We start from the raw sequence: 13,058 nt of genomic DNA on the forward strand, positions 1-13,058 counted from the left end.
TGTATTATTAGAGTAACAATTTATTAGCAGATAAAATAAATGAAACCTCTAAATCTCAACACACATACAGGATCTTACATAATAAACAGCATAAAACATAACCTTCTAGAAGAAAAGTATCTGCTATTAACCAACTCCCCCTTCTTTCCAGTAGGCTGCAATACATTCATAACTGATCCTCATCCCATAAGAGGGTTAAGCAATGATTTACATGGAATTACATCAAGGCACTTGCTTTAATTAAAAAATACAGTATAAAACACGTTCCTAAAAGTCATCAACCTTGAATAATTAAAGAAAAAACAGGCAGTATACTTTTTTGGTGAATAGACAAGACTGAGAATTTAAGTTCATTCACCTGTCACCCTGATATTGTCTTGGTTTGTATACAAAGTTGCAAAGAAGACAAAAAAAAGTAGTCTATTACATAGATCGGTATGTTCATATACACTCATTTCTGAGAAACAGAAGCCATGGCAACAACAGGACTCAAATCATAATTTTCCAACTGATTTGTGTTGAAAAGGCAAGGGCTGTTTGATCCCATGTATCTTATTATTTTAGGGATGGCGCATGAGACAAGGGAAAAGAACATCTCCAAAATAAGTTGATTAAAGTTTCAGTTGAAAGACCTTTTTGGCTTAAGCTGCTTATCTACAGACTTACAAACATAGTATCTACAATAAAGGCGTTTTAGTGTCCTTCATTATTCTAGTTTTTAGACTTCAGTCCATTCTTTTCCAATTTTATAACACTAAGATAAAAAATACACACCAGAGAATCCACTATTTACTATAATGCTTATTTTACTTTTTGTGTTTAACATGTTTACTTTAAAATTTCAGTTGCAAAACTTTTTTTTAAGTCTTTATCAGGATAAAAATTACCTTATAAAAATAAATCTCCCCACCTCCAACATCTAAATTCTGCATCCCTGAAAGTTACTAAAAGTTTTTAAACCTTAAAAATTTACCTTTAACATATTTCAACAGTATTTTAATACATGGACTATAGTAACAAACCAGCTGGTATATTATTTTATCCTTTTCCATTATAATTTTCATTCTTGTAATTACCACCCAAGTTAATGATTCCATTCAGGATTATCTAAACTGTTTTTCCAAAAAAAAAAAAAAAACCCACAAATTAGGAGCCTAATAGCTTTCTATTTTTTTAATTTAAAAACTGATTCTTTTTAAATTTTTTTTTTTTTTTTTTTTTTTAGGCTCAAGGAAATTTTACTGCCAGTGAAATTTCACTCTTAATGCCACTCAATGATCTAACAGCTTCCTAAATCCAACTTCATTCTTTTTGCAGTTTAAGCCCAGTTTCAAATAAGGCATCACTAGAATGGATAAAGAAAACACTGAGATGGGGGAGACACATTAAAAAGCAGAAAAACTAAGCGAAATCTAAATCCTGTCAATTGGATGTTTACCATTTCCAGTGAAATCTTTCCCTGAATAGACCAGGGACATCACTGCCTCCTGCTCAGATCTCAGTCAAAGCTTCAATATGCTCCACAAAGCACCTCCCTAAGTACCCTAGTGCGTTCCCTGGGAGAGTTACTACACAGTCCATCTACTGGAGTTAGTACCATAGTCCCAGCACTTGGCCCAGGATCCTAGACTGCTGGCTAGGTCCTCAGAGGTATCTGAAGTAATGTCTACAATGATACAAAGAAACCTATGGCTCATCTGTAACAAAACATAGAGAAACACAATTCATTAAGAACAATAAGGATCACAGAACTCCAAATGGATCGTTACAACTTCAAGACTCAATTTAAGTTACCAAGAAATGCACTGTAGCCCTTTTCTCACTTTTATATTCAGATCAGGGCTAACCCTAACATGTTCTTAAATGACCAATTACTAAGGAAATACCACAGCAGATAATTGCTGTTCTTGTTAAAACGTACTAGCCATTAGCATTAAAATAGTCTAATGAACTCGTCTAACACCTGGACACATTTTTAAAGTTCATCATTTACCATATATAAATTTGACAACAATTTTGACTTGCAATGTCTGCTGTTGTTCAAAAGCAAAGTCAGACTATCTAAATCTTGTTTTCTTTTGGTCCTACTTAAAAAAAAAATTAGACATCTGTCAGTTTTATTCCATCAGAGGCACAGATAGTACTACAGTCACTCAGTTTAGAAGAAAGACACCATGCTCCAGAGTAGGTCAACCCAGGCTACCATGAGCTCCTCAGCCCTTTCAGCTTTGGTGAATCTGTGACCCTGTGACGCTCCCCTTCTAGAAAGAGAAATTTGCTCTATAAAGAGACCTTGTTCTCAGAGGTATGGCTCCTAATCCTTGTCTCCCTATTATTGTGTGGGGGCTAACCGGGGATTGGATCCTATTCAACTGGGTTCCTCTCTTTTCTGCCTCCACTGGTCAGATAATAGTCTTTTCAGTGGTCTATTCTCTTCACTCCTCTACAATGTTTTCCTTAGTCTACCTGTGCACTGGCACACTCCAACCCTCTGGGTGTAACAAATTTAAAAATATATAAGGCTGTAAGAGTTCTAACCATCGAGAGTATACCACACTACATTTCAATTAAATGGTAACCATTTTATGATATTCAGAATTTTGTATATGTCAGTAATCACTGAGAAAATGCTTCATTTAGACTCTAAAGTTTAGAGTAAGCAAGATATTTTTGTATCAATATAGTGTTTAAAATAACGCCTCATGAACTAAAGTCCTAGCCTTTGGTCAAGAGAGCAAATGAAAACATTTTTTGTTTTGAGACAGAGTCTCGCTCTGTCACCCAGGCTGGAGTGCAGTGACACAGTCTCGACTTACTGCAACCTCTGCCTCCCGGGTTCAAGTGATTCTCCTGCCTCAGCCTACTGAGTAGCTGGGACTACAGGCACGTGCCACCACGCCCCGCTAATTTTTTGTATTTTTAGTAGAGACGGGGTTTCCCAGTGTTAGCCAAGATGGTCTCCAACTCCTGACTTCAGGTGATCCACCCACCTCGGCCTCCCAGCGTACTGGGATCACAGGCATGAGTCACTGCGCCTGGCCGAAAACAGTTTTTTTATTGGCAAATTAGGCTTTGGTTCCAGCTTTGATTCCTCTGAATATCAGCAACCAAAACATTTTTAACAATATCCAAATATAGGCAACCTCAACCCAAGTAGAGAGGATGAAATGTAAATTCTAGTGACATCTTAAATGTTTCTACAAATGGCTACCAAAAGCAGAATCTCTTGTTTGTCTGGATGGATGGGACAAGTACAAACCAGAACATAATTCAAGGATTCGCTAACTGCATACATAACGTTCCAGAACGGTTTACATCCACATATAGACAGAAATTGCTGGTAAAGGTCAAAGCCTGTTATCCTTCCTTCTGAGGGATTTTCCAAAGTCTGGCTGGAATTATATTTTTCGCTGTGTTGGTGTTGGCTAATTATAACGTCTTAAGCATGTATTCATTACTCTGTTACAGGGTATTAGACACCTTTAATAGTCTCAACTTCAGCCTGCCTTGGGAGAAGGGCAAGAGAGATTAAAAACAAGTAACTTGGCCAACTGCAGTGGCTCACACCTGTAATCCCAACACTCTGGGAGGCTGAGGCTGAAGGATTGCTTGAGCCTGAAGTTTGAGACCAGCCAGGGCAATACAGTGAGACCCCATCTCTAGAAAAAATTTAAAAAATTAGCAGTGTGTGGTGATTCATACCTATGGTTAAGATACTCAGGAGGCCAAAGTGGAAGGATCACTTGAGCCCAGGAGTTGGAAGCTTCAGTGAGCTATGATCACACTGCACTCTGGCCTGGATGACTGTCTCTTAAAAAAGAAAAAAGGAAAAAAATAAAGACTGACCAAGATACTGTGATTTTACTGCCATTATTCATAAGGTTGGATAGAAAGGGCAAATACTGGCTAAAAACAAACAAGCACAAATACAAGCAGCAATTAACATTTCTGGAATTCCAGACCCCAGTTCTAAAAGGATGTCAAAATTCAGGAAGTCTACATTTAATTATAATGTGAATCACCTATAAGACAGAAATCTAGACTTTCTACTGAGCAACTGCTTTGTTGTGATAATGGAAAGGTATTTTCCATGTCACCAAATGGGAGAGCTCTACCAACAGAAAAGCAACACTGGCAGCTTATGGAGCTAACAATAAAGCTAAGTTATATATATCTATATAGAATAATAGAGATATAAAATATATATGCATTTTAAATATACATATTAAACATGTACATACTTAATATATGTCTAAAAGCATCCCACTCCAACAGATGCCCTACACATAGGATTTGCTTCTCATAAATATTTAAAATTGTTTAGAATCTGGGAACAGATTGAAAAATGATTTTGTGCTTTTGCAGTTTGCTTTTTTTTTTTTTTTTAAAAAGAGGGCTGTTTCATAAATTAGTTCCCTATTCCTAACTTTGGAGAGCCTGGTTTTTTCTTACCTTTCAAGGTCCAAATATAAAACTATAAACTTTCAATGTTGGACATTCTTGCTTTTTGAAAGGAAATTATTCAATTCATGACCTGTAGGCCAGCTATCATGAGTAATACACCCATGGCACTTGGGTTTCATGAATGTGATCCTTCTAAATCCTCCTGCATAATAGCTTTAGGTGACTTGAAGAGTTAAAAGCTGTCATTGTCATCAATATTTACTGTACATCGAACTCATTTAAAATGCTGTTAGAAATTGCTGACTGACAAGATTGTCACTGACAAAATTACCAGTTTAGGAAAGATTCTGTGGGAAACAAACTAGAATAATTGAAAGCTAAAACAGAGCTTAATGGTAGAGAAATTCTCAGAAACAAGGACGGACAGAGATCACAGAAAAGACAAGGAAGGACTCCTATTGTTTTTCTGACTTTGAAGAGCTCTTTGTGCTTACCTATTTATCCTAAACAGAAAGGCATGACTAAAAATTTCCAGTGTATTACAAAGGGTATTCTGTCTAATGTCAGGCTGGCTCTCAGGATGTTACAAACCTGCTCAGGTGTTAGACTTCTGATGAGACTGTGCCTTAAGGACAGGAATGGCACTTTCCTACTAAAAACTACTGCCATCTGGGGAGCAAAGACTGGGAATAGAGAACTACAAGAACAAACCTGTCTAGTTATGACTTTGTGATCCAGAAGCCTCTTGACCTATTGGTACTAGAGCAGGTGCAACATTCTTTTCCTCTCTCTCCACTGAGCCACATAAAGAAGTCTACAGCACTTCCAATGCAAATCCCAACTTCACTGCTTCATCTCTTGGAGAATGAAGAATCCAAATGTATAACCCCTAAAACAGGATAGTAATTAAGTTTTGGAGCTACTTTACAGTTCAATTCAGTACATACTTATTGCATTCCAAGAACACTTCATATCTGCAAGAAAACCTGAAACCATATTTTCTTCTTTTTGACTCTGTCCAGCTACAAGCACTGCTGCAGTGTGTATATACAAATGCCATTAGCTTCAAAGGAGGAATAATATCTAGCCACTTGGTTAAAATTTCAAGTGTGCAAAATTTTCCACTGTGGAACTGGGAAATGTTGGACACTTGAAATCTTAACCTATTGGCTAGACATTCCTCTATCTACTTTCTCAATTAAACAATACTAAGACTCAGACCATTGGGAACACATATTCCTTTCTGATTTTTAGATACTTCTGCAAAAGCCATCGCTTCATACACACTATAGAAGAGAAGGTTTTCTTCTTCCTTTTTGCAATATTCTCCCTTGGTTAGGGAATCCCTCACAGATGGATTGCACTGAGCCAGCAGAACCTGGATTCCAATGGCTTCATAATCTCTGCGAACTTCTTTTAGTGTGTGGATCCCTGCTGTATCTAAAAATTGAATTGCACTGCAGTCAATCACTATAGTATGCAGCTCCAAGGGATCATGGGAAAGTTGCACTGACATTTCATCCTGGATTCCACCAGGAGTCACTACTTCCTCTTTGATCTTTCTCTTTGCTGCCTTCTTCCAAGCCACCTTTATTAAGATTGGGTTGACAGTTTGTTTGTATAAAGCAGATTTAAAACATTCTTTGTTTATGTAATAGAGAGGGGCTACAAAGCGGAAAATCTTGATGCCTGGCTTAGTCTGAAGGTTCTTATAAGCAGACACGGATTCAAAGACCTCAGACTCTTCCACCAAGCCAAGCAATGAACTCTTTGGCTTCTGAGTGCGGAGGATGACACAAAACATAGAAAAACAAACCCCAACAAGTAGGCCTATTTCAGTACTTAGCAGTGCAGAGGAGAGCATAGTAACGAACCAGATAACTGTATCCATTCTACTAATATTCCACATTTTGGGTAGATCCCTAAATTTACGAAGGGCTCCCCGTAGATTTACAATTGTGATCACAGCAAGGACACTTTTTTGAAGGGAATAGAATAAAGGAGCTATTACTAGGAGGACCAACAAAAGAACCAGGGCTGTTACCACACCAGAAAGCTGAGTTTGGCAGCCTGTTGATTCTTTAACTAATGTCTTTGCAAGAGCTGCACTAGTAGTAAAACAGTGGAAGAAGGAAGGGATGATATTACAAAAGCCAATGGCATACATTTCCTGGTTTGCTCTGACCGTGTAACCATGTTTCTTGGCAAACATCTCAGAAAGTGATACAGTGATAGCAAAACCAATGATGGAAATAGCTATTGCATCTACAGCCACACTAGGAATTAGGTTCCATTCTGGTACTTTGGGTGGCATAAACCCAGTGGGAATATGTCCAGCAATACTAGAATTATAATTCTCATGTAGTTTTCCAAAATGAGAGGCTAATGTGGCTGCCACAACAACAACAAGTTCAATAGGAATCGGTGCCTTAAGCTTGGACTTGAAGTGTTCATTGAGTTCTTTGGTTGGCAAAAGAACCAAAAGGCACAAAAGGCTGGTGATAAGATCACAGAGATTGGTCTTATGGATGTTTCTGAAGACATGTATCCAGGTAGTGATGAGTGAGCCCACACCATTACTCCGAGGAAGGTTGAGCCCAAGGAGATACTTGGCCTGAGATGTAAGAATAGTGAAGGAGGCACCAGTGACAAATCCACTCAGCAAGGCATCTGAGAGGTAGACAGAAACAAAACCCACTTGAAAGAGGCCCATCGCTACCTGGAAGGAAGGATATAGAAATGTTAAATATAAATGGAAAAGAACTTTTAAAGTTTGTATTATCCTGATATTTCTTGCATGCAGACATATCATCAGAGCATCACAGAATGTCAGTGCTAGAATAAACACAATCATACATCAATCTTCTCATTTTACAAATACGAAAATTATGTTTAAAGGGCTAAGCAACTTGCCCAAGGTCACACTGTTACTTATTAGCCCAGGTGAGACAGGAACTTTAGATTTCTGTCTTTTCATACAATGTTTCTTAAACTTGAAAAGGTTCAGACCTCTTTTATTTTTATTTTTCATTTTTCCCATCACAAAGAACAGACTTCTTTTAAAAGAAAAACATTCTCAAGGATCCACAAGAAAACTTCAAATTGGAAAAAATTCTTCTAGTTAAGAAACCATGTATTTTCCTTAAATTACAAATCACTACTGTAAAAGTGAAGTCTTACTGCTTTCTTAGCCCCTTGGCTAAGAGCAAGTGTACAAGTGAAGTTTTAACTGGTAAAACAAAAAACCAGATTTACATCAAAATAGAATCACACTTTAGAAATTATTGTAGAATTATCTTTAACCTCATACTAAGAAACCATTCTCACGCAGTATATATGTACTTATGCCACACTGTCTCCCATATTAATAAAAATTCTAAAATTTTACTTCTTTATATTCTCCTCCATCTAATAAGTTTTCAGAATTGTTATGCCTTCCTCCTTCTTGGTAAGACATACTAACAAAAAGGCAAAAGTTGGCTGGGCGTGATGGCTCATGCCTGTAATCCCAGCATTGGGGGAGGCAGTATTGGGAGGATCACTTGAGCCCAGGAGTTTGAGACCAACCTAGGTTGGTCATAGAGAGACCCTGTCTCTTTATAAATAAATGAGTAAATAATAAATAAGTAGACTCTGAGAAGCACAGCTCTTCTTCACACCATCTTCACTCTCCCTCCCCACTCACCTGATCTCCAACTAAAGTGAGCTACTCTTCCCCTCCCCTTGTTGGTTTGAAATGCCTGCATTAGAGAAGGTTTAATCCTGGCACTGACTCCTGGATGCCAAAGCCAGGGGCATGATGATAATGACAGATTAGTGGATTCTATGGGAGACTCAAGAATTTGATTTCTTATCCTTTCTCCTGGCTGATAATATGAAACTGTGGTCCCCAACTTTTTTCCTCCCTCCCCAACATTCCAAGACAACCACTACCTTTAGTAAGAGTCACTCAATAGATCAGTAATTCTAATGGAAGGTAAGAGACATTTAGAATTTGAGGCTGGGTGTGGTGGCTCACACCTATAATCCCAGCACTTTGGGAGGCCAAGACGGGAGGATTGCTTGAGCTCAGGAGTTTGAAACTAGCCTGGGCAACATGGCAAAACCCTATCTCTACCAAAAAAAAAAAAAAAAAGAAATTAGCCAGGCATGGTAGCATGTGCCTATAGTCCTAGCTACTCAGGAGGTTGAGGTAGAAGGATTGCTTGAGCCAGGGAGGCGGAGGTTGCAGTGAACTAAGATAGTGTCACTGCACTCCAGCCTGGGTGACAAAGTGAGACCCTGTCTCCAGAAAAAAAAAAAAAAATGAAAAACTCCTGCACTCTCAACCCCCATTTTGTTACCTACTTGCCTCACTGCTAATGCTGACTCTGCCAATAACCAGCCACAAATAATCTCAAGCAAAGCCAAGATTTTCTGACATGTAAAATTAAGGAGTTGTACTGGGTGGTGGAGGTCCAGTGAACCAGCCTTATGTTACCTGTGGAGTCAGGTTAGGGTTTGAATTTTGCCTCTACCCTTCATACATCCTGAACTCTCAATAAATGGTACCTTTAATTATTGTGATTCCTACGATCCCTTACAGATATGAGATTTCATGTACTAGACTACTTTTCCAGAAATAACCAATTGTTTCATTGCTCCTTACCTGATAAACTCCAGCCATAAATGTTACAGAGCTGCCAACCATAATTGCATAGCAACTTTTGTCACATATCCTGTCTGATGTGTGATTTAATAACATGCTCCCATTTGAAACTATTCCTAAGGAAGGAGCACTATGGTCATTGTCATAGCCAGCTTTCTGTAGCTCTCGGTCAACTGTCTCACCAATCATAAGGCACAGTACTCCAAAAATGCCCACAGAGATGTGACGGGAGGTACCCAAGAGGAAATAAATGATGCTGGCAAAAAAAGATGTGTACAGACCATAGACAGGTTCTTGGCCAGCCAGCAGGGAATAAGCAATGGACTGAGGCACCAATAATATGCCCACAATCAAGCCTGACATCACATCCCCTAAAATGTTTTTCTTTAGGTCGTATTTTGGGAGCCACTGCAAAATAGGAAGGAAACCTAAAATCATATTTTTGGCTTTGGCTGGACTGCACTGGCAATTCTTCTGCAGCTTTTTAATAACAAACTCCTTGAAGTTTGTATCTGATTTCTCTTGACACTCAATAAGGATCCTATGATAAGGTCTGCATTGATCATTGGTCTCAAATTGCTTGAAGTCAGTACTTGATTCCCTTTGAAGCTCCAAATGGATCCCAGATGGAGAACTGTCATTTCCTTCAGTTGAGTCTCTGGGTGAAAGGTCATGTTGCTCTTTACTTTCCGAAGACATTTCTGGAGATAGATGGTTCAGCTTCCTACACCAGAGAAAATGCCAGTGTAAATACCAGTGTTCATCAATAAAGTAATTCTCAGTGCTCACATATACTAACAATTCTACTTGTCATTGCATGAGAGTTAAGAGGAATTCCATTTTGGAATAGGTATCTTATGTCCCTTTTCTTTAATTGAGCCTCATTTGTCTTGGTTAGGGGAAAAAAAAAAGACCAGAACCAGACCATAAATAGCCAAGTCAAAGCAAATAACTGGCTGGGTACAGGACTTCCCAAGAGTATAAACCATTAAGGATTCTTCTCCGTATATGCCTGACTCCCCCTGACAGTTTTTCCTCCGGAAAAGATGTAACGGCAGCCTGTCTCCTTTCCATACATATGCTACCAGTGGTCTTCTTCCCGGGTTTTTCACCTCCCAGGCAGGCTGCAAAATAGGATCTGGTCTTAACCCCTACCTTAACCTTAACCCCAACCCCGACCTACCAGTCCTTGAAACAAGGAAGATGGTCCTTTTTTATCTTTTGGTCCCTTTGTAAACAACCTGCTAAATGTTGAAAATAAATAGAAGAAAAAGTAGTTTGCAAGGTAAAGATAAATGTTTTTGGCAATAAAAAGAAAGTAAGGCAGAATGCATTTGCATCTTTGAACAGTACTCCCTTGCTTGGTAGGAAAGAGGAGAGAAGTCGATATGAGGGTGCTGAATGTAAAGGGCATGAATAGGGTCGATGGGTCAAGTGTCTCATACACGCTGTAGAAGGTTTTGGTCTATTCCACTATGTTCTAGTACGGAGTCATCTGCCCTGTGGGCAGGGCCCACATTCATGCAAGATTCACTTTACTATTCTAAGTACACACTCTGAGACACAGGATGAATAGAGAAATAATGTTGCCCTGCACTTCCACTGGGAGGCAATACAGGTGATCCTCCATCTCTGTGTCCTAGACTATAAAACTAATGCCATAGGATCTACCACTAGGAACTATAGGAAAACAAGGGAGGTAAGAATAGCCAAAAAGAGAGAAAGGACAACAACAAATAATAAGTCTAATAACCAGAGTAAGAGAAGAAAATGAACCAGGCTCTCAAAGGAGTAGAGCATGAATTAGTGCCTTCACATACGCTGTTTACTTAGCTTAGAATGGCCATCTACCTCTTTGCCTGTCATGATCCTAATAATTTTTTTAAAACCCAGTTACAATGCTACCTTTTCCGAAAGCACTAACCCATCTCCCCTAGCCCAAACGAAATACTACACCCTCTGTGTCCCATAGCATGTTGCACCTCCATCATAGTACTAACCACACTCTTGTATTAGTGAAGTAGGAATCTCTCTAGCTCCTGGAGGAAAGACATGTTGTTCATCAGTGTAATCTGAATGTAATGCAGTAACACTGAGATAGCAGGCTTACAAAACATTTGAATGAATGAATGAACAAATGAACAAACATTTGTGACTGTGGCCAGATAGAGACAATTCTTTTTTTTTTTTGAGATAGAGTTTCACTCTGTCGCCCAGGCTGGAGTGCAGTGGTGCGATCTTGGCTCACTGCCACCTCTGCCTCCTGGGTTCAAGCAATTCTCCTATCTCAGCATCCTGAGTAGCTGGGATTACAGGTACAAGCCACCACCCCCGGCTATCTTGGCTCACTGCCACCTCCGCCTCCTGGGTTCAAGCAATTCTCCTATCTCAGCATCCTGAGTAGCTGGGATTACAGGTACAAGCCACCACCCCCGGCTAATTTTTGCATTTTTAGTAGAGACAGGGTTTCACCATATTGGTCAGGCTAGTCTCAAACTCCTAACCTCAGGTGATCCACCGCCTCAGCCTCCCAAAGTGCTGGGAATACAGGCACGAGCCACTGCGCCCAGCCGAGACAATATATTTTAGATGAAGGACTCAGGAAGTTTCTTGTTTTGGAACTGACAGAAAAATGGGCCCTTGTGAGGTTCTATAAACCTAATGTTACAAACTGCCAAAATCCAGGACCTATGACTTATTCAAGAACACAAGATATGTAAAAGTAACCCATATTCATTTTGTTTAGGTTTAACAAGAGTAAATATTTTAATGGTCTTCTGAAGTAGATAAGGAAAGAAAGAATAGACTTAGGTGACCACTGGCCCTGAGAAAATCAATCAGGTTGATGGACACACCCAGCAGCTCTTTGCTCCACAATGCAACTTTGCTCTGTGACCCTCCTGTCATTTCCTGCTTTCTTGAGCTAGCTTGAGTGCACCAATGTCCTGTTTTGGAGAGCTCTTGGTGATTTCTGGGTCAAAAGGTTTTTACAAACTTAAGATATGCAAAAGACACATAAGAAAAAACTAATGGAATCTAAACCTTGCCCTATATGGCTGCTATCTGGGAAGAATATAGATAAAAATTATTACTAGAAAGTGAAACAAAGAAATGGAAACTGTAAGAAAAAAATCAAACAAGGAATGCTAAAAGTGAAAAACACAGTAACAGAGATGATGAATACCTCTGATAGGATCATTAGTAGACCTGAAAGCCAAAGAAAGAATCAATGAACTCAAAGACAGGTAAGTAGAAATTACCTAAACTAAAACGCAGAAACAGTTTAAATAACAAAACAAAACAAAACAAAAAACCCCCAATATCAACAATCCAACATCCAAGAGCTGTAACATAACATCCAAGAGCTGTGGGACACATCAAAGTATCAAACATATGCATAATTAGAATACCAAAAGAGAGAGAATGGGCAGAAGAAATATTTCAAGATACAATGGCCAAGAAATTTCCAAAATTAATGAGAGACATCAAAATATAGATCCAAGTCACCTGAGGTCAGGAAGTCGACACCACCCTGACCAACATGGTGAAACCCGGCCTCCACTAAAAATACAAAATTAGTCCAGCGTGGTGGCACACGCCTGTAATCCCAGCTACTCGGGAGGCTGACGCAGGAGAATCATTGGAACCCAGGAACTGGAGGTTGCAGTGAGCCAAGATCATGCCATTGCACTCCAGTCTGGGCAACAAGAGGAAAACTCCTTAAGGAAAAAAAAAAAAAAAAAGAAAAGAAAAGAAAAAAAAAGGCCGGGTGTGGTGGCTCACGCCTATAATCCCAACACTTTTGGAGGCCGAGGCAGGCGGATCACAAGGTCAAGAGATCAAGACCTTCCTGGCCAACATTGTGAAACCCTGTCTCTACTAAAAAAATACAAAAATGAGCTGGGCATGGTGGCGTGTGCCTGTAGTCCCAGCTACTCGGGAGGCTGAGGCAGGAGAATTGCTTGAGCCAGGGAGGCAGAGGTTGCAGTGAGCCAAGATCGCACCA

At 39.3% G+C, this 13,058-nt stretch overlaps 1 protein-coding gene across 1 annotated transcript in view; it reads right to left on the reverse strand.

Moving 5' to 3' along the window:
- Positions 1–13,058, reverse strand: part of SLC26A2 (solute carrier family 26 (anion exchanger), member 2) — a 32,477-nt gene continuing 19,419 nt past the window's right edge. Inside the window, exons 2-3 of the mRNA XM_011985374.1 lie at positions 9,053–9,776; positions 1–7,123 (exon numbers count right to left, since the gene is read on the reverse strand). Of these exons, the coding sequence (XP_011840764.1) occupies positions 5,603–7,123; positions 9,053–9,751 (2,220 nt within the window). The 5' untranslated portion in view covers positions 9,752–9,776 and the 3' untranslated portion in view covers positions 1–5,602. The remainder of the gene's footprint in view (positions 7,124–9,052; positions 9,777–13,058) is intronic.

Source organism: Mandrillus leucophaeus, unplaced genomic scaffold (assembly GCF_000951045.1).
Source record: "Mandrillus leucophaeus isolate KB7577 unplaced genomic scaffold, Mleu.le_1.0 Scaffold282, whole genome shotgun sequence".
In the NCBI taxonomy this organism is placed as follows: Eukaryota; Metazoa; Chordata; class Mammalia; order Primates; family Cercopithecidae; genus Mandrillus; species Mandrillus leucophaeus.